The sequence below is a fragment of the Egretta garzetta genome, unplaced genomic scaffold (assembly GCF_000687185.1).
Source record: "Egretta garzetta isolate BGI_Z169 unplaced genomic scaffold, ASM68718v1 scaffold215, whole genome shotgun sequence".
Lineage (NCBI taxonomy): Eukaryota > Metazoa > Chordata > Aves > Pelecaniformes > Ardeidae > Egretta > Egretta garzetta.
Genome location: NW_009259719.1, coordinates 2979481 through 3001249, shown reverse-complemented (window position 1 = coordinate 3001249; position 21769 = coordinate 2979481). Strand labels below are relative to the sequence as shown.

General features: G+C 38.6%; 2 protein-coding genes across 2 annotated transcripts; one reads left to right on the top strand and one right to left on the bottom strand.

The window, feature by feature from the left end:
• Position 1: 1 nt before the first annotated feature.
• PDE12 (phosphodiesterase 12) lies at positions 2 to 4094 on the top strand (the record flags this gene model as incomplete). The annotated part of the gene is made up of 3 exons (XM_035894656.1): positions 2 to 532; positions 1588 to 1666; positions 2328 to 4094. Coding segments are annotated over 3 exons (1053 nt in total), but the record flags the coding sequence as incomplete, so codon positions are not given.
• Positions 4095 to 10438: 6344 nt separating this feature from the next.
• On the bottom strand, positions 10439 to 16273 carry ARF4 (ADP ribosylation factor 4). The gene is made up of 6 exons (XM_009639237.2): positions 16268 to 16273; positions 15231 to 15333; positions 14617 to 14726; positions 13204 to 13275; positions 12553 to 12678; positions 10439 to 11655 (listed from the first exon to the last, which is right to left on the bottom strand). The coding sequence occupies exons 1-6, from the start codon at positions 16271 to 16273 to the stop codon at positions 11569 to 11571; spliced, it is 504 nt and encodes a 167-aa protein (XP_009637532.1). The 3' UTR covers positions 10439 to 11568.
• Between the last annotated feature and the right edge of the window lie 5496 nt (positions 16274 to 21769).

The following is a 21769-nucleotide window of genomic DNA, read 5'->3' as shown; positions in this document are numbered from 1 at the left end:
CTGCGAGGTGGAGAGCAGCGGCCCCGTGGAGGCCGGCCCCGGCGCCTGCACCTTCGACTCCCGGCACCTCTACACCAAGAAGGTCTGCGGCGAGAGCTCCGTTCGCGCCGTCTCCTACAATATCCTGGCCGACACCTATGCCCAGACAGAGTTCTCCCGCACCGTGCTCTACCCCTACTGCGCCCCGTATGCCCTGGAGCTCGACTACCGGCAGAACCTGCTCAAGAAGGAGCTGGCAGGCTACAGTGCCGACCTCATCTGCTTGCAAGAAGTGGATAAGTCCGTCTTCGTGGACAGCTTGGCTCCAGCCCTGGATGCTTTTGGACTTGATGGGCTCTTCAAGATCAAGGAGAAGCAGCACGAAGGCCTGGCCACTTTCTACCGCAGGGACAAGTTCAGCCTCCTTAGCCGGCACGATATAGCTTTCAGCGAAGCCCTGCTCTCGGACCCGCTGCACAAGGAGTTGTGTGATAAGCTGGCCAAGTACCCCTTGGTGCAGGAGAAGGTGCTGCAGAGATCATCTGTGCTGCAGGTACCAGCTTTGACACATTCTTCCTCTTTCCCCTCTCCTCTTCCTCTGGGCAGGTGCAGCCAAGCTAGGTTTGTTGAGCGTCAAACTACAGGAGAAGGGAGGCAAAGTCTGAAACGTAGACATAGCAGTGGTGTGTTCTCTGTTAGCTAGGGTAACGAATAGACCAGAAGAGCAACTTAGGAACACAAATAAAACATTGAGATTTTACTGAACTGGATAGATGGAATTACCAACATTGGTAAAAAAGGCAAAATTATTTTCTTTGTTTTAAGACAAAGACAGCTGTCGACATTCTGGACCATTGATGGTGGTATTGGCTGCCAAGTTTTTCACTGCTTCATCTCATATGTCAGAATATGTATTTGATAAAATGCAAGCCTTGTAAATCAGTTTTAAATGAGATTAAGTTCATTTGACTTGCTTTCATAATTCCACTTTACGAAAAGTGACAGTAGGGAGGGAAATAAGGTTGGAGAGGTTTCTGAGCTTGTTGATGCCCGCAGGTCTGCCAGCAGAGCTATCCTCTAAGTACAAAGGTGCGAGATCTAGGTCTGTGTCAGAAATTTCAGAAACACTCATTGGTAAAAGTTTCCTACTTGTGCACTGAGTAGGACTAACAAGCTCTCCTTGATAACTGAAATCACCTCTGAATTTATGTTCAATTTAACAACTTTGCGATGCTACAGATTGCTTGCTAAACCCAGAGATACAGCTCCAATTCTGTTGCAGAGGTGGGAGAATAGAAAATAAAAGTAATTAAGCATGGTACAGCATTAGCAACATCTTAGGAAAAAATATGGCCAAACCAGACACTTACAAACAAAAGAACATTTGTCAAATACCTGGATGTACTGGTAATGTTGGTAATATATTGGCTGATTTCCAGACCTTATAGAGAAGATAAAGACTCAACTTAGGAGCTGTACTGTTCATTAGTTACAAGCATCAGATTCTTTGAATGGGACCATGAAGGCATAAGCTAACTAACTTGCATTTTTTTAAAATATATAACCTCTTTGTTTAAGACTTATCAAAGATTGCTTTTTCTCTTGAAGGTCTCAGTTCTTCAGTCTACAACTGATCCTTCCAGGAAGATTTGTGTAGCTAATACCCACCTATACTGGCATCCAAAAGGTAATTTTGTCATGTTCCTGTATGTAGAGTAACTGGGTTTGTAAAGGTTTTTGTCCTTCCTAGGGAGAACAGGTTTTCCCCATTCTTGATGAATCAAGTCAGGCTACTAGGGCTGTTTGTTGATTTATTTTGCTTAGACTAAGATTATTCTAGTCTGCCTGGGCAAGTCACCTTAAACACAATTCACCCAAAGAGTAGATCATAAAATATAGATAGCTTTGTGTGTGCTCGTGGCTTCCCAATCCTATTGCACCTGACAAGTTATATTGGGGTACTGCCAGAAGGGCAACCAAATTGGGCTACAGAAGCTTTTATAAGAGATTCCTCTCTTTTAAACTAATTTCCTTTTGGTTCCATGCCTTTCAGGAACACTACTAGGATGGTTGCCATGAAATGGAAAGCTGCCATAGTATGGGTGTTTAAGGTTCAAAGTCTTGCATGTGCGAGTTTAAATTAAAGCATTGTCTGTCTCTCTACAACTTCCATAGTCACAAACTTCAAAGTCTTCTTTATTCACGAAAAATATTCTAAAATGTAGAGCCCAGAAAAAATGAGATGACTGTTTCAGAGCTATACGTGATATATGCTTAAATGAGTAACTTGGAAAATTCCTCCAAGGCCACTCTGAAGTGTTTAAAGTAATACGTTTTTATATTCTTAGGTGGGAACATCCGTCTCATCCAAATTGCTGTAGCCTTGTCTCACATCAAGCACGTAGCGTGCGACCTGTATCCTAGCATACCAATCATATTCTGTGGAGATTTTAACAGTACACCATCGTCTGGAACTTACAGTTTCATTAACAGTGGTGGCATTGCTGAGGATCACGAAGACTGGGCCTCCAATGGCGAAGAAGAAAGGTGCAATATGCCTCTAAGCCATCCTTTCAAACTGCTAAGTGCTTGCGGAGAACCTGCTTATACAAACTATGTTGGTGGGTTTCATGGATGTCTGGACTACATTTTCATTGACAAAAATGCTTTGGAGGTTGAACAGGTCATTCCATTGCCAAGTCATGAAGAAGTAACAACCCATCAGGCTTTGCCAAGTGTTTCTCACCCTTCTGATCATATAGCACTAATATGTGACTTAAAGTGGAAATAAATCAGCTCTTGCATGGTGCTCGTGAGGGTTTTTGAACAAGAAATTTAACTTACTGATGGGGAACTGAGGTTACACCCTGGCTTTCATGCTACTAAAAGGAAAGTCAGAATGATTACTGAGAAATTCACGTGTTTAATGGTTCTACCTAATGTTATCTCTCTGTTCAGAATATTTGCATGATGGCTTTTACCTTCCCTTTTTATATCCTAATAGGAAAAATATATTTAAGATGGGGTTTTGAAAACTGGATTATCACACACACCTTTTTATCGGTGTTTTTAAAGGATTAAGAACTATTTTATTAAAAAAAGCACGTGAATTTGATCTTAGTGTACAAACTGAACCCTGCTTAATTCAGAACCAAATGCAGAACCTGAAAACAAATGGATTTAGTTGATTCATCCTCATTGTAATTATTGTCATAAGGCAATTTTTTTATAGTAAGTTCAGAAATTGTCTTGTTCACTTACCATGTCCCAATTTTTAGTAAGTGGCATGAACAATGTACTTGTACCTACTACCTTCTAAAAAGATGTTCTTTAATTATCAGTGAATAGGCTTTCTGTCAACAATCAACCATGTTAAATTCAAGGTTATAACTGATTCGGAATCTTTTTGCTTGCCTGCTTAATATGGGTAACAAGGGTAACTTTAGCACCTGGTGAAATTGGACTACATATCCAGGTAGCATTTACTTTGAACATCTATTCCTCCTGTTGTTTATAGTCATTGGCAATAAAAGAAATACTGAAGTTTAGGACAGCCAACTCTGGATGCGAGGGAACTTTTTAACAATATAATCTTTTCAGGTAGGGGGAGATACAGAACAGTTGATGCGGTGCATTAGCTACCTGTGCCTAAACCTTTAAGAAGAAACGCAAGTGACTTACTACATACAAAGACCACCCAAATTTTTAATAGTGTTTTTACCTGCATTTTTTTCCTTCTAGAAATATGCTATGGTCTTCCCTATTTTGTAGGAGATAATTTGGATGTGGGGAAATGCATTTTATCTGTACCTTCATTGAATGTGGAGGGGTTTGAAGCATTTAACAAGCTTCTTTCCCTGCATCGTTAGTCCATATGAAACAAACAACATGTGAAAACCATTTCACTAGATCTCCCTCTTTCACCTAATAAAGTTCCCTTTTCAATTACCACTGTTGTCAACTGTTTGGGGTTTTTTTTCCTAATTACTGGTGTCTTTCATGGCAAAACAAGTCTGCCCAGGCTGATAAAAGCTGTGCACACTGTACTTGCACAACTACTTGCCACCACTGCATTCTGGTGGACTGTAGGTTGTAGCTGGGATTCACTAAACTGTTTACATACTTGAAAAAAATAGGCAGTCACTGTCAAGTAGCATATTGCCAAGGGTCACTGGTCCTGTCTCTTGCTGTAGTACCTGCTGTACTGTGAAGGGTGGTGCTTGCATAACCTTGTAAACATCTGCTCTTTAGCCTTTTCTATGTTATTGCCAATAAAATTACTACTGTTTTTTGTTACTGTAGTATCTGAGCATCTAACAAGTTGATGCTGATAAACAACTGCACAGTAAAGCCAACAGGCAGGTTTAGGCTCAGAGGTCATACAAGGCTAAAAAGATGCAGATCCATAAATCTCAAAACATGTCTCAAACAACAAGAAGACTAATCTCATTAACTGTCCAAAATTTTGTTACCAACTCTGCATATAAACACAGGTAAATGGGAATGGACAAGAGGACTGTTGCACTAATACACAACTTTGTAGAAGCCTGCATTACTACAGATCTCATGTAAACATCCTTTGCATGTAGCTTTTTCCAGCAACGTAAGCCGTTAACCTTCCATTGCCCTCTCATCCCAGCCTCTCTTGCCTGATCCTGCTCTACCACCTCTGAATTCTGGATACTTGTTCCTGCTCATGCCACACCAAACCAAAGTAGGGACGTGATCCAGCTAAAAATACAGGGCCTTTTCTGTTCTTGACTGTATTAGTGGGTGATTATATCCTGAGCTGATTCACCATGAAGTCTCTTGTGCCCAGAGAGCAAGATCGAGGCTTGGAGGTGCGAATAAGTGATCAAGTCCTGGAACAAGGCATTCACCTGCTTAAGCATATCTGCCACAAAACATAACCCATGACCTTGTTGGAAGAGTGCTCATTTATTGTGATGGGCTTTGGCAGGCTTATCTGCAAACCTTCAGAGTCCAACTTTTGCTAAGTTAGCGTTTTAGCTAAGCCAAAGGGTAGCTAAGGGCCTTTGGATAAAAAATGGAAGCAAAACAGGGTATGCGGCAATAAGAGTGGCAATGAATGATGTTGGATCATTGCAGCAGAGTTGACAGACAGCAGTCACCCGGTAAAACTGGGCCCTAAATACTTTGGGTAGGTCCTTGATTGGTTACTGCTCTGCAATAAATCTAATTAAAAAGTAAAATGTAATTCAATCTTGCATGGGACTACAAAGTTCATAATAAAAGTATCAGTGATTTGTAACTTAAGTTTCAACATACAGGAATGAGGAAAAGATCTTGCAAACAGAATAGAGGCTGTAAACCTCCTATCTGGGCAAAAAATTTTTATTAATTTAGTAAATGAGGGAAAGGTTACACCTGAAGCCATATACTTGCAAAAGTGAAATCATCTTAAAGGACAGAAAATTGGAAGATCTGTTCAAGAAGAAAATCTTAACACCATGAAAAAACACTGAAAATTACTACATTACAGCTGAGTCAGAGGCCTTCTACAGTTTGCCAGCTCTGAAAAATTTTGGGGAAAAACACTCCAAAAAAACAAACTCCACTGAGTAACACAGGCTGTTGTTGCTGTTCTTCTGTCTCCTTGCAGACCGAGGAGAGGGAGAGCCCAGGAAAGCTGGCACCTGCAGGAAGGAAGTGGTAAGGGGACTGGAACAGACCCACTAAAAATTGACTGGCCCTTGCATGCGGCAGATAATCCTTTAGTATCTTCAGGAAGAATTCAGCCCCACGAGCTAGTGCAGGAGATTCTCCAGTCCAAGTATCCCTGGTTTAATTAGTGAAATGCGGCAGCACAGGCTGACTGCCAATAGCAGCAACGTGTCATGAACCGGTCAGGCATTTCTGGAGTGAAAATGCAGAACTAGGGTCTAGGTTAGGAAAAAGTCACAATTCAAAAGAATTGTGATTTTTTTGAGGGCTGAGAAACAACCCTTAGGTGCACCTTTAACCCATATCCCCCATGCTCCCAAGCTATATTTACATCTACGTGAGGTAATGTATGGTGCTTCCAACTCCACGTAAGGTGATTTTAGCTCCCATTTTAGCTCCCCCTACACATCTGGACCTTGCCAAGCAATTAATGCTGCCTCTCAAAATCTCCTCTAGAACCCAGACTTATATATAAGTCCCATTAAGCCCATCTCCATTTTACTTCATAAAGCTAAACACACTTTTGTTCCAGCCATTGGAATGCTTCATATACTTCACATAAAAAAATTGGGTTATATTCTCTTTGCATCTTTTCAATTTCTTTTTTTGTTACTCTACTTTCCAAGAGCAGCCATTAAGGAAAAAGGGAAAAAGGAATATCTCACTTTGCTTCCTAAACAGCTTCCCCATCTCTGATATGGGATGCATCAACCAAGAGACACAGCACTGCTCCAGCACCTGCGCTGACTAGCTGTTGTCTTGGGAGGGAGGAGTTTCTTCTTTCACACTGGCTCCTGCTGTGGACAAACTTGTCACTCACAAGAACTTTACAAGAGCTAAGAGCACTGAAAGACTGGCTTTCTGGAGCTAACAGATACTTGGCTAGTTTTTCGGTTGTTCTTGTTGTGAAATGTAGTTTACCTGTGTATCCGATACATACAAAACCCAACCAAGTTCTGTCAGATCCTTCAGACTGGTCTGGGAACTTGGAACTCGTATTCCCTGGCTGGTCCATACCAGACAAAGGGGCCTTAGCCACCAGTACTTGAATTCTTATGCATCAATATTTCTTGTATCACTGCTGGTTTTGAAGGGACTAATTCAAGCCTTCAAAGATATGCATTTATGCATCATGATAAAGCAAACAATAATGCAAAGTATGATTGAGAGGAGGAAGAAAAGGAGAAAAATGGTACAAGAAAAGGGGAAAAATACCCAACATGCTAAGGAGTCAGATCTTTCAACACCTCAAATTAATTGTTGCCTTGTTTCTCACACTCTTAGCATCAAAAAAAAAAAAAAAAATTCAAGTCAACTCCCATCCAGTAAGAGGAAAGCCTGAAACATTTCAGAGTTATTCTAGCATTTGCATCAGATCCCTTGATAGAACCTGATGCTTTTAAAACTTTTTCTGCACCACGCACAACACACCCGGTAGCTAAGCTTTATTCATAGGTCCAACAGCAGCATATCCAATGTCATTTCTTACTCAAGTCCCCTGTCAATAACATTCTTGGCAAGGGCAGGAAAGACTGGGACAAGATGATGTGCAGAGTTTCATCAAATTGCACTCAAATTACCTTTGCCCAGACCTTTATATGAAGATTACTCAGGTGAGCAAGGACTGCAAACTGGGCTCTAAATTCTCATTACTGGCAAAACCCTAAACCGCTTTTTACACAAGCCAAGCCATTGCTGTAAGGGCCCTCACAGCATTCTATTCCCTCCAGTACATTGTTTTACTGGTGTATGTTGAAAACACCGAGAACAAACCAAGCAAGTAGAAATGCTTATAGCATTTGTTGCCAATTCCTACTGCATTTAGAACCAGTTTTTGTTCTTGCAAACAGTTAAACCAAAGTCTGAAGATTATCTGCAAAACAGCTGCAGAACAAATTCTAGATTACGTTGTTCATGAAGCCTTTTTAAAAAAAAAAAAAAAAACAAACCCCCAACCAAACCATCCAACAAATATCCTCTACTATTTATGCTGTAGGATTGAGCGATCAGGTTAGTTACATGTAAGAAAAACAAAACAAGTCTTTTCCACTGGTCTGTATGTAGATCTGAATATTATGCAAAACTGTTCTCCAAACATTGGAAAAAACTGAAGCGCCAATCATGCATGTTCTGGAAATACAAGGAATAAATTGTGTCAGCATGGCCAAATAAAAGAAAACACACACATTCTTCAGTGTTTTTGCTCTCCATAGTTAAGCTGGCCATCTGATACACTGAAAAAACCCCTCTTGTATAGAAATATAACTAGACTGACTCTCCAGTGCAGCCAAGCTTACCCATTGTTTGAATATAGGAGTTGATGCTAGAAGAAGAAAAAATTTCAGCTACTGGAACTCAGGATTTCCTGCAACTACAGTAGAATGAGGAACAAATTTTTAACCGTCTTGTGCCTGTCCAAGATTTTGAACTTCTGGCACAACAGCTCAGTTCAGCTATTTGACTTCTGATAGAGAAATGGCAAAGTTACTACATCTAAACTCGTAACAGACATGACAGAGTTGGATCTTCATGGAAATTTCATCTGCCTCTGGAGAGCAGGGCTGTAGTATACATTGTTAATGATATACAACATATATAGGTAACTGTTATAATTGCTTCGGCCAGATTTAACAATTTTCAAGAATGCCAGAAAGAAGTAATTTTACCTATCCACAATATCTTAAACGACAGTCAGTGCCTTTACAGTAGAAGTTCCAGTAAGAAGACTAGCATACAAATTATCATTATGGTCAGTTTAAGAAAGCATCACTGCCACAGCTAATGAATTTACTGACGCATAGCCACATAAATGGAATAAGATATGGATTTCAACACCACATGTGATCCTGGTACTAAAAGAATTAAGACAGCATAATAAAACTCATCAGGACTAAGTTTGTTCTTGCACTAACAGACAAGCACTAGCTACAAGAGAAAAAAAGAAAGCCACCAAGATTTCAGCATTTAGCAATAGCCAGTAAGAACATGAAGAACATGCGAAACAAACTACTCTGTGATTGTCATCTGAAGACAAGGCAGCTTTCTAAGCACATGCACCAACCCCAGGGACTGCTGTTTATGATCAAGAACACATAATCTAGAGCATACCTTGAAAATGTTTAGAGAATTGAGAAGAGTTGGTGAGAATATAACAACCCAATGGAAAGTTTATTTACTTCTGCCAATTGTGACATTATTCCACAGCCCATCAAGTGTCTTGTCCCTTCCACAGCTTAATACTACTATGAATAAACTGCATTACAGAGACCTTGCTTCCAAGATTACAACCTTACAGAGCATTAAGAGGCAAATATCACCTTAGTAACAGAGGTCAAGTGTGACCTTACCTATTTACAGGAAGATTGAAGTACTTGCTTCAGTTCCTCTTTATGCTCTGATTAACACTACAGCAACTACTCCATTACACCCAAGAATTTTATTGGCTTTGTCTTACTACACTTCAGCTGTAAGCTGTAGTCTTTAACCCCTCATGCAGATCCCATCACTCTTATCTTGAGCCTCATTTATTCACTACTTTCTGACTTTGATTTTGTGAAATTACTTATAGCAGAATTACAACCTACTGGTACACAAAGCCAAGCATGGTGACTCTGAAATACAAACTTCTATACACATGCTGTAACTCAAAAGTGTAGCAGCTAAACAGAGCTCACCAAAACCAGAGTATTTAATTACTTAAAAGCACTTGAAAGAATTAAACCAATGCAATCTTAATCTCTGTTTACTAAACAGCATGCATCCTTCAAGATAATAGGCCTAATGTGTTTTTAAGTATCTGCTTAAGTCTAACTTCTTCCTTGGAGAAGGAGATGGCATTTAATTTGCTCACAAGCATCGTTTCACTTTAACCTATTGGGACTACCAGTACCACCTGTTATTACAGACAAGCCCCTCTCTCCTGAACAAGGTGTTCCTTTTAAGGTTTATTTCAAGGAACTGCATTGCTAGAAATATGCATATTAACAGCTATTGATCCAATACATGGATATATCAACTTTCATTAACACATAATCAGCAATTCATTAAAGGTGCAAGCAAAACCCTACTCACCTTACACTGTCTCCTGGGTTTCTGTTACATTCTGAAGACAGTTAATGACCATACTCAAAAGCTCTGGAATTGTCTCTGGTTAGTTGTGTTCGTAGTAACAGTACTTCCTAAGAACGTAAACCTCAGTTGCAGCTGCCTTGGAAGGTGCTCTTAACCTAAACTAGTTTGAGTTTTATCAGACCTTGTCACTGGGATTTCTTGCAGCAAGGATAACAAGACCTGGGCTAAAAATAAAGAGAGAAGCTTAACTTAAAACTGCAATGAAATCAAGCTTTGGGTTCCTAAAGACATACAATCAATAGAATATTTCAGTTGGAGGATTAAGCCATATTTGCATCCATAGAGCAGACAGGCAACAGAAAAATAGATTTTAAAATACCCATTAGTAGCAGCCTCAAAAACATGTTAATTTAAGTCTTTGAACTACAGAGGTTTAAGGGGGCAGAAACACGAAAGCAGACAGCCACAGTTGCATAGAGCTGATTTTCTGGGGCGACTATCACCATCAACAGGATATCGACAAAATCCCTGTTCAAGTATCCAAGTTAGCCTCCCAGCTAGCCACCAACAGAATTTGTGATTCTCCTGCTACAACCCATGTTGTTTTTTAGATGTAGATACAACTATGAAACAGACATGCATGCTTTTCAGGAAGTTCGTATTTGTTTTATTACAATTTTTGTAACTGTTAGTATTTTCATATCTGGACATTTTAAAAGGAATTTTAGATTTACAACTTCAAAAGACATTTACAGAATTGTATCTTTATGACAGCTACTCTACTGCACTGTATACAACTTTGTTGCCCACCTTCCATGTCCCACTCTACATAGCTCCAAACAAGCGAAAAACCCAAGATTGATGTTCACATTCAAGCTGCAGGAAAGCTCAGTATATGGAAAAAGAGTACGTGGTAACTTGCAGTTCAATTATTTCAGGAATCAAGAAAAGCATACACAAAACTATACATTTTATCATTTTATTAGGAATAATTCCAAGTGGGTTATGAAGAAACTAATCCATTGAGTTTGATGAATTTTCCAAAATTTCTTTATGAAGATATGTTCACCAACAAACAGTAAAACTTCAGCAGAACTATTATACACTGGGCAAAAATAGTCAGGCTGATACCAAAAAGCAACATGCAACATAAAAAAAAAAGATACAATATAAAGGAAGACAATCTGCTGAATATTAAAAACAACCTTAACATGAGCTCTTCGCAACCAGCACAGAACTATTCTACCCATCGAATCCAATTCACACGAAGGCAAGTTGGGCTGATAGAACCCAAGGATTAATAAAACGTTCCTCAGTGCAGTAGATTTGTATAGTGTTTTAGAGCATTTCCTTGGCTGGAACAAGCAGTATTAGGAATTCTTTTTGGCAAGGGAGAGAAATAAATACATACGGAATGCTACATTTTTAAATCAGCAGACTGTCTGAGGAATGAAACAGGGCATCAGTAAACTAAAGGTAGCAGGGAGAAAAAAATTTAAAACATTAATTTATTTGGGCTCAAAAAAGTATTCAAAACAGATCTTAAAGATGTCACAATAACTATATTCAGGCATTTAGGCTAACGAGGGGAATAAAATCAGAAGATACACTTTTTCCAAGTTAAGGAGATTTTTACCCAAGCATATTGCTACCTTTGCAACATGTAGCTTGGTAAAAAATAATTGGCAACAAAATAAGTTGAAACGCTGTAATATCCTGCCCAAATATCAGTTCCAGATACTGTAATAACCAAGATGCAAACTAATTTTGTTGTAACAAGCCTAGACCACTTATATCAAACATGTCCCTGGTGAAAGAGTCATCCAGTTTGAGTTAGCGTTTTGAGAGTTCATTTGACAGCCAGTCAAGTCCCTCATACAGACCGGTTCCTTGCGTAGCACAGGTAGCCTGGACATACCACTGTTAATGCAGAACACAAAGAAAAGTTAAATTTAGAAACTGACAAAACGCAAGGTGTGTTATCACAGCATGTTACACTTGGATACATGCTCAAATAGTGTTCTTTAAACACTGTTTTGTGTAATAAGTGGAGTCAACATTGAACAGATGATATTTTTGAAAGTTTTGAAAAGTATATGTGCAACAGATGGGGTTCAGACATCATGCAAAAATTCACTGTTGGCCTACCCAATGCTAGAACACCATTTAGCACATTAAGCAACAAATACAGAACTTGCATTTGGTTTATATGCTGAAAACTAGGTTCTTGTTTTTGAAAGACCACTCTCTTCAGGAAATGGACATGGGATTATCTACATTAACAGACCTCTAAAAACATCTTCTATGTATATGACCTTATTGTGTCGACATACAGATATTAAGCGAGTATTATAGAAGGATAGATGGTTTATGTGAAGCAACCCTGTGTCTCAAAGGCTTGTGCAGATGGAACCTAACAATTCAGGAGCTACTTAATTTTCTCCCATCTTTGTAGTGATGAGAAGGCAGAATGCATTTTCTCCCCCAGAATAACAAGTATTGGGAAAACAAGAAAGCCCACCTGAAAGCTTTGTCAAACATATTTGACAGCTGTATTTCAGAGACAGCCTGGAATATTTGTATTTTTCCAGAAGGTGAGAGATGAAAAACTGCGGCAACTGTACACATTGCATTATACTTCTAAATCATTTACTTTGAACAAGGACCTTAAACTATGCACTACAGAGTTTAATAGCACATATGTGCATCTTTCTACGGAAAGACATGAAAAATTCCCTTTCCTTTAAAGGGAGATTACATTTATGATATATAATAGAGGAAGACAAGAGTTCAGCAACCAGGAAGTTTAGTACTTACAGTTCTGTTACGCAGAGACTGAAGACCTAGTTTATCTGTCATTTCACTGATTGCCATGGCATTTGGCAGATCTTGTTTGTTCGCAAACAGAAGCAGCACCGCATCTCGCAGCTCATCCTCCTGAAGCTAACAGATAAAATCGTTGCGTTATTAAATTAGCTCAGTTAAGTATGTCAATTACTTCAACAACTGCTAAAGAAACCCAAATACTGATTTAACTGTTACAAACTTTTTCATACTTGCTCCTGAAGCCACTGGTAAGTACTGAGTGAAATTTAACCAGTACCCAACAGAACTTCTACAAGGAAGGAAATATTCTTCCAATGGGGAGTTTAAATTTACCAGCACCTTGTTGCTGAAATTCTTAGCACTGATTTGTTTTTCCAAAATTCTTTCTTCATCTGCTGTGTTTCTATTAAGGTTTTATGAAGTAAAGAAAGGTTCTGACACATTAGTAGTTGAGCTAAAGCTCTATATAAAGTTGTACATGCAACTCAGTGCACTATGTGACTCAGAATTACCAGGTGACTACAATATGCGCTGTACAAACTCCCTAAAATTTTAAAATCCTCAATCTCTTAGTGAAGCTGACACACATCCAAGAATATGACAAAGTATAACAACTATATTTCAGAAGGTATAGATATTTACCATTTTCTGCAGCTCTTCTGCTGCTTCCTGGATTCTCTCTCTGTCATTGCTGTCTACCACAAAGATGAGGCCCTATAAGAAGTAGTTTTGGAAAACCAATGTAAACATGCAGTACTATTTAAAAAACCAAACCAAACCCACTCTTATTTAATATTGTGACTGTCCCCTCTCTTACGTAAGAGAATTTCACAGAAGTTTCTGTTTAAGCAATGCAAGATGTCTGTCTGAACAAGTACATAAGTTTCAGCTGCAAAATAAAGCTAGGGCTTATAAATCAAAAGTTAGGTAACGTAAAGGTCAATTTATAGATTAGTGTTGGACTCATTAGTTTGGAAAAAAAAAAGATACAAGCAAAATTTCAGAAGCTAAGTCTCCCCCCTCCCTTTTTTTCACTGATAGTATCACATTAAATGCAGCAAGAGAATCACAAGTACTTCACCATCTCATGTTTCACTGAAAAAAACCCACACCCTTAAAGTAAGGCCTGAATTTGTTTAAAAAAATTTTGTACCAAACAGTATTTCTAATGACATCTCTGTCATTCAAGTGTCCTCCTTACAAACACACTATTTACCCTTAAAATTTCAGTCTGAAAACTTTACATCATTCTCTTTAAGAAAACAGAAGCATCTTTTAAAAATATTTAGTAACAGGGTTGAATAAGGAACTGAAATTAAGTATTACTCTATTCACAACAGTACTTTGCTAGCTCCTTTTTGTCAATCCAGACTTCTCCATTTTTCTGCACCAATCACATCCATTATGCTGCACAGAAGTTTCTTGGAAACAATTCTATATTCAACACTGAAAAAACCCTCACTCCAAGTGTTTGATGATACTAATAAGCAACTTACCTTAGTACTTGTGAAGCAAAGGACAGAATCACATTTAGTGACCAAAAATGACAGCAGTCACATCAATATGAAGCAGACAGTTTCTAGCCAATGGGTAACAAGATCTTTTACGGTTTTAGATACTCAGTGTACTAAATACACTGATACAGCACAGTAAAAACTGTATACTTTGAGGCTGATTGATTAGAAAAAGAGAGTATGTGGAAGGGTGTTCAGACAATAACATTTCTTATGTATAAGCCAATGCCAGTTCAAAAAGATCGAAACATGGATGCAGCAAAGCTGAAGAGTTCCTCACAAACAAACCATCTGCTCTGGCACATTACAGAACACTGGTAGATCCTAAAGGACTTCATCCTTGCCAGGCTACACTCACGACTAGATCTGAAGCCTTCAGGGTACCAAACCAGCTTCAGCTAGAATAAAATCTGGGTATCCCTCAGAACTTGCAGGAAGTAGCGAGGAGCCTTTCTGAAATGAAGGGACAGAGGACAACTTTCCACACATAATGAGACTTTACAAAACAGGTCTTCAACGCCTGCCATCTCAGGACTCTTACCTGTGTGTTTTGGAAATAATGCCTCCACAGAGGTCTAATTTTATCTTGACCACCAACATCCCAAACTGTGAAACAAATGTTTTTATATTCTACCGTTTCCACATTAAAACCTAAAATAAAAGAGTCAAAGAGTTAGAAATAGTTAATGCTAGTGTTAAAATTTAATTCTAATCATGTTAAAGATAGTTACTTCCTAAGTTTTATTTCTCCCAAATATATATAAAATGTCTTATCAGAATTGAATTGCTAGATCAAGAAGAAAATTGACTTAAGGGGGGAGGGGGAAATTAATCAATAAAATCCAAGTACACCACTTTTGGTTCACCTTCAGCCACAAACTGCTAGAGGTTCATGGTGTTTAAGGGAAGTACTGCTATGTAATTGGTTCCCATACTCCTCAGCATCTGCTACTGGCCACCATCAGACACAGGATTCTGGTCTAGATGTACCTTTGATCTGACACAGCTATGTTATGGCAGTACAATAAAGCCCATGTTTGTCTCGATTCTTATACTAGCAGCAAAGATAGCAAATCTCTATGCTCTTCAGAAGCCCATCTCTACAACACAAATTGAGAGTAACAAGAATGAAGACGTGAGAATTGGTTATCTTACCAATAGTGGGAATTGTGGTGACAATTTCTCCTAGTTTCAGCTTATAAAGAATAGTTGTCTTACCAGCAGCATCCAAACCAACTAGAATAAACAGAAAATTTGACTTAGTTCACAATATGAACTACAACTGGCCAATTTAAAAACAAGCCATTTTACATGCAGACTATTAGTTTTTTTTCTAAGAAACAACTTTTTAAACACTCTTAAGTCATGGTTGATATACTGCTGTATGTTTCTCCCCATCTCCTCTATCCAGCACTGAGAGACAGAACAAGCAATGAAGAAAAAAAGGTCAATAACACATTTTCATCCACAGCCAACAGGCCCACAAGTTTCTCATCACCTTCCTTAGTATTTGTGTTACTTAAGTTTTATCATTCACTTTGAAACTTCCTTCTATGTAAGTCAGGATGGTTTCAAATTCCACAGCCAACAGGCCCACAAGTTTCTCATCATCTTCCTTAGTATTTGTGTTACTTACTTAAGTTTTATCATTCACTTTGAAACTTTCTTCTATGTAAGTCAGGATGATTTCAAATGCCTAGCAACACCAGCAGCACATAGTTACTAACTGATCACATTTGCTGCTCCACACTCAAGCTGGGGAAGGTCTCACTTACTCAACCTTCAGCCAAGGCCAGTTTCCCATGCACCTGAACCAACAGGAGTTGGCACGAGCAATGGAAGGCACTTCAGCTTCCCTCATTCCAGTCCCTTGTCCCTTTCCTGACACATTTATTTTGCATTGACCAAAACACATATATTAGGAAACTCCTGTCATCCCTCCGCATATACGCTAGGGGCTGTAACTCTTCTTCAGAACATCACTTCTATTCACTGAGATCCACTAGGATGCTTTCATTAGGAGTCTCCACTTCTCATCTTTATAGAAGGCCTTCTGCACTGAAATTTGCTCTTTGTTTCTACAACAAAACTTAAGCTTGCTGTTTTTCAGTGTAAGCCATGTGGTAAATGTGTGATCCTTAGGAAAAAACCCAAAAACTAGAGCCTCAAAGACATTTTTTGAGAAGCATCACCGACATTGCAGGCATACACTGTAGTTTTCTAAAACTGTTTGTGCAACTGCTTATTGTTAGGCATTTCAGAACACATAAGAGCAACTCAAAATATTACCCTTCATCTTAGAATCCAATACCTAGCATGTAAGCACCTAAATAAACAGTAGGTACTAAACACTTTCCACAGCAACAGTTGGAATAAAATGTCTATTTGTGAAACTTACTTCAAATAGTCAATAAAATTTTGCCTAAACAAAAATAAAATTGCCAAAGATTTATTAAATATTAATTAAATAATACTTGTCAAGAAAACAAATTTTATCCTTGTTTGATAATATTCTTAAGTGTTCTGAGTTAATTTTCTACTTGGCAACTGCAATACATTAAGCTCTAAGTGGTTTGATGACTTGATTATTAATAATACAACTGTTTCCTTAGCACTGCAATAAAATGGAATTCAAGATTACCTACTTATTCAGAATGAAACCAAACTCTTAAAAAGCCGCCTCCTTCTCAAGACACAAACTGCTGTTACGGCAAACTAATTAAAAAAACCCGACCTAGAATTGTCCTATGTTCCGATACTGTGAACAGGATTATACATGCCAATGCAGTTTCTTTGGTATTGTCACCGTACCTTAAAAAAACAGTTGTTCTAATTGTTCACGTAATGAAAGAAGGGGTGGGGGGGAAACCCTACCATCAAAACCGAAGCTCTTCAAGGGGTAATAAACTCCCAAAGTGTTAAAATTAAAATGTAACAGTTTTAAGTTTGCTTTTGTCTAAGTGTTGGTATCTTTTAGAGCCACACACAAGCATGAGCAAAAAAAAGACAAAAAAAAGACCTGGTGCAGCAGAAGTTTCACAAGAGCTTGCAAGTCATGAAACTTGTAAATGTTAGCCCAAGAAAACCCTTTAAATGAACTCTGAAACCCTCAAATACTCCATATGTGCTGAAAAACAATGTTTTTAATAGCACAGTGCTTGAAGCCCAACACTATTCTCACACAGCTCAGCTTCAAGTGAGCATCTGTAGGATGCCTAGATATTTGCAGAACATAACGCACACATGATATACGTGTGACAGTTTTCCAGTAAATAAACATTAAGATCATTTAGTGAACCACAAAGTAAAGCTACTCACAAAATCTTCCCCCCCCCAAAAAAAAAACCCCTCAATTAGTTATCAGTAGAACAAACTGTCAAGATTTGTTAAAATCAGCAACGAAAGAAAGATGGTGTTATCTACACAAATGATTTTAGTGTATTGAGGGGTTATACTAAAGATACAGATAAAGACAAGGAAAAAAAGCTAATCTCACTTCAAAGAATATACACAGGGTATCAAGAACCATGTGAAGATAGGACTCAAGAGTTAAGAAATTAGAAACTAGTCAAGAATTTTAAATTATTTGCTAAATTTAAGAAATTATTGCCCCAGTTATCCACTCTGCTCTTGGGCCAGGACCCACCACCACCTCAGTGGCATTAGCAGAAAGCTACATTAGCTATTCAAGTAAAAAGCCCAGAGACTTTGTTTAAATTTACTATTATCCACAATTCTAATTAAGCTGTTAATTAGGAATTTGCACTGAGGCAGGCTGAGTTATGGATATGTTTTCTTCTTCTGACTCCACACTTGGAGACAGCAGCTTTTAACCAAGGGAAGGCAACTTCTGCAAATCACCATGACCCCATTTGCAAAAATTGCCACTTTTAGCCAAACTGCAAATGTTATGAAGTCTAAACAAGCAATAGTCATCAAGAGCATAGCTTCCATTCATACTTCTTACTCCAATTTGCCATTTAACCGTCCCTTTTAGAACACAAAATTTCAGAGCACCAACTCACATTTAATCTTTTGAGCTGATAAGAAGTGTAACTATTGCTTTTAGTAGTCCCAAGAATAAACACGTTTACATTTGCACTGGAACACTGAACGCAATTCTATGAGCTACTTCCACGTCAAAGTTAACGTTGATTTAACTATCAAGATTAAAACTTAAGTCTTAAATCCCAAAATAATGTATATTTCTGATTCTACACTTCCACTCCGATTCCACTGCCTGACTGACCAATGACAAGACCAAGGTGTAAGAATCTCAGTGTAGGGTATGGCAGTCAGCAGTTGTACCACAAAGGATTAAGATTACAATAAAGTACAAATGGGAAGCACAGACTTGTACTTGCAACCATTTATCTTTAAACTGAGCCAAACATCCTCTTCCTCTAGCTGGAGAGAAAAAAAAAAATCTACAATGCTTTCAGTTGCTGTTAAAACCACTGTGCTTTTAAGATCTTTACTCCTCTTAAGAGTGTTTTATTCACACTCTGACAGTCATGTTTCTAAATCTCAAGCTTGTAGTTGGTTTGTCCTTGGAATGCCACCCCTGTGACCACATCACATTCCTCATTTACCAACTTTCTACTTTGATCATTGGTGGCTGAATATCAAGCTGCCTCAGTTATCATAGCACAGAGCTTCATATGAACTACAGATGCAGAAAAACTGAGAATTGACTTTTTAAATGGAATCCCCATCAAGACCAATAGGTTTTGGTTGTCAGATTGAGATTTCCAAAGTTTACTATAGAATACAGCGCGTTGCTGTCTTCAACACAAAAAATTCCCATAATCAGGGAAAGAAAAAAAAAAAAAAGCTTCTACTGTATTTAACTGACTCATGACATCCACGTTACAAACAAAAGCCAGCTTAAAAAAAATAAAATTAATGAACCCCACTTTACCACAGGTTTGTATTCCTTCACTTTTCTTTAACCTTCCTATCAGTTCTCTCAAAAATTGTCTTATTTAACATACTATTCCTCTTTCAGATTTTGTTTCAATTGGGTAAGCCTTTGGGAGTCATGAAGGGGTCATTCTCAATACAGCTTCTCAAGAAAACATATGCACAAAAAACCCCAAACTCAACAGCATGCAAACCAACAGTGCTTAAAAAAACCCCCACCAATAACCAAATAAAAAACAGTTAAATGGTTTTGTGCTGTACGGTGACACAATTCCCAAAGAATCTGACAATTTTCTTCCCAATGTATTTAGTAATTACCTTTGTATTCAGAGCTCCTGAGTAACTATTATCTCCGTTAACACTTGCACAACTACACCAAGACACAGAACGCTGAATTATGACACTGAAAGGTGCAAAATGAATCAATAACTTTTTTTTTTTAAGCACAAGAAACTGCAAGTGAAGAGTTTTACAGACCGGTACGTGTAGGGTCAGGACTCAGTTTTTCCACTCTCAATGCCCTGGTTGCCTAGTCTAACTTTAGGTCATTCAATCCTATCCTGGTTATTTTTTTTTTCTTTTCCCTCACATTACTTCCATCTATAAAGACAACATGGAAATTATTTGACATTCATTTCCTCAGAATCATGTTAACTTAATATTTCTGAAAAATACTTAATTATACAAGTGCAGTTTTTTAAAAACAAAATTTCAGTAACAATATACCATCAAATGTCCACCTCTTACCATAAATGTAGTTTGAGAATATAAAAGATAGTGTGTCATGTTTGCTGTTGGTAACTGTACCTGATGAGAAATATTCAAATTCTGTAGAACTCAGTAACACAAAATTGGTCTTAAGAGCTAAATTAATTCTACTTTATCTTGAATTCTGCAGAAGCAGAAGAAAGCTGTGAAAGGGAAATCTGAATTATAAATTAATCATCTGTTCATGATCAACTCACTCATATAATATTTTCCCCTTAAATATTACTCCATAAACACCTTACCCCATGAAGTTACTTCACTGGTGTATTACTTAAATACCTAGGCTGGTCCAGCTCATTTTCAAATCATAAATTGAAAATGATCACCTTGAGGAAAAATTTAATTCAATCCCAGTATTTATTAAGACATATCTCCTCAAAGTGCTGATACATAATGTAGAATACTATGAAAAGCTTCTTTTCCATGTTACAGGTATGAATGAATTACGTGATCTCCAATATAACATATCCTGTTTAGGTCCTATGACACACTCCTATCACAATATAGCAACAGTTTTACCCTCTAATCTACATAACAAATACGGTGCAGCCTCATGCTCTGATCCAGTCCTGTATTTGAATATATTCCATGCCTCAAAATCAAAATTATATAAAAAAAAAACCAACCCAAAACGATGCAGTTGAACCAACTGCTAGAAAGTATGGCTCTCCAACTCACACCTAACCTAAATTAGAGCTAATTTCCTATTAATGAAGAAACTAAAGCCTTGCAAGCTGTTTTGATCTGTATAGCATTGCTTTCTTGTTTTCATTATTTTGCAGAATGCAACAGAACTACAAATACCATAGACACTATCTCGTCCCACAGTCAAGCTCATCTGAGGATTTTACTTCATTCAGAGTCATATTAAGATTCTGACTGCTAGGGAGACAGTCAAATCACTTCCTTGAAATCAGCAGATATACTAAATTGTCTCAAAGACAAAAATTACTCAGGTTATTTTTAAATGGATGAGAGTCTCTAATTTCAAGCAGCAAAGATACAATAAAAATTACTGGGCATGTAATAAAGAACTCTGTCATCACGAAACGTATGGAGAACATGGACAACTGTAATTTAAAAAAAAGCTGCATTATTGTGTCTGCTGTGCATACACAGGCAGCGTTAATGATGAGTAGTGTGCCAAGAAGTTTCACAGTTAGGACCCAGTCCCACTGAAACGAGCACTTCATATAGTTTCTTAGGACAAACTCCTTCAGTCTACGGCCATAAGTCAAATTCCATTCACTTTGGTGATAACATTTGAGAAAAATTTGGGGGTTAAGATCTATTTGTACATAAAGCTTGGGGGGGGTGAGGGGGGATAGGTGGGTGGAAGAAGGCAGGGAAGAGTTGAAATGGAGGAGGAAATACCGCATGCAGTATGTGCTTCCTTTGACCTTTTGAACCATAATCTTACAGGGAGAATCTTCAAAAGCCACTGGCTTCAACTCTTACACAGTCTGTGTCAAGGGAACCAGAATCTAATTCTGCATAAATAACTACGGGCAGACAATAAAACTAATTAAGCACCGAAAGAGAAACCTACGGGGTTTTCTGGTTTTGTACATGAGGCACAGGAGAATGAAAGTGCACAGAGGCTATACCAACATGTCCTTTCACGCGAGTCAAGAGATACAGACACCTTAGTTACCGAGAATCGGCCATTATACGGCAAATTTCTTAAGCTCTTGGTGTTGAACACACCAGGCTTTGTCACATCCCCTTCGAAAAGCCACAGCGCTCGGGCAGGAGCGGCGTCGCCAGGCCGAGGGCACAACCGCACCGGCAGCGCGGGGAAAAGCAAGGGGCAAACCTCGCTCGCCGCCCCGGAGGAGGGACAGCCTCCTCAGCCCTACGCGCCTTCCCCAGCCGGCGGGCACCGGCTTCACCTACCGCGATCTGATCTTTGTTCCACGCTTGCTCCGGCCCAACGCAAGCGGAAACGCAGGTGCAAGGAGACGGGGCCGAAGCCTCGCACGCCCCGCAGAGAGCGGGGCTCT

Excerpts from the sequence above, each read along its gene's own strand:
- ARF4 (XM_009639237.2), bottom strand. Across the intron at positions 14,727-15,230 it reads CACCACAATTCCCACTATTG|GTTTTAATGTGGAAACGGTA; the intron begins GTAAGATAACCA and ends CTTTTATTTTAG. Across the intron at positions 13,276-14,616 it reads ATTATTTCCAAAACACACAG|GGCCTCATCTTTGTGGTAGA; the intron begins GTAAGAGTCCTG and ends TACTTCTTATAG.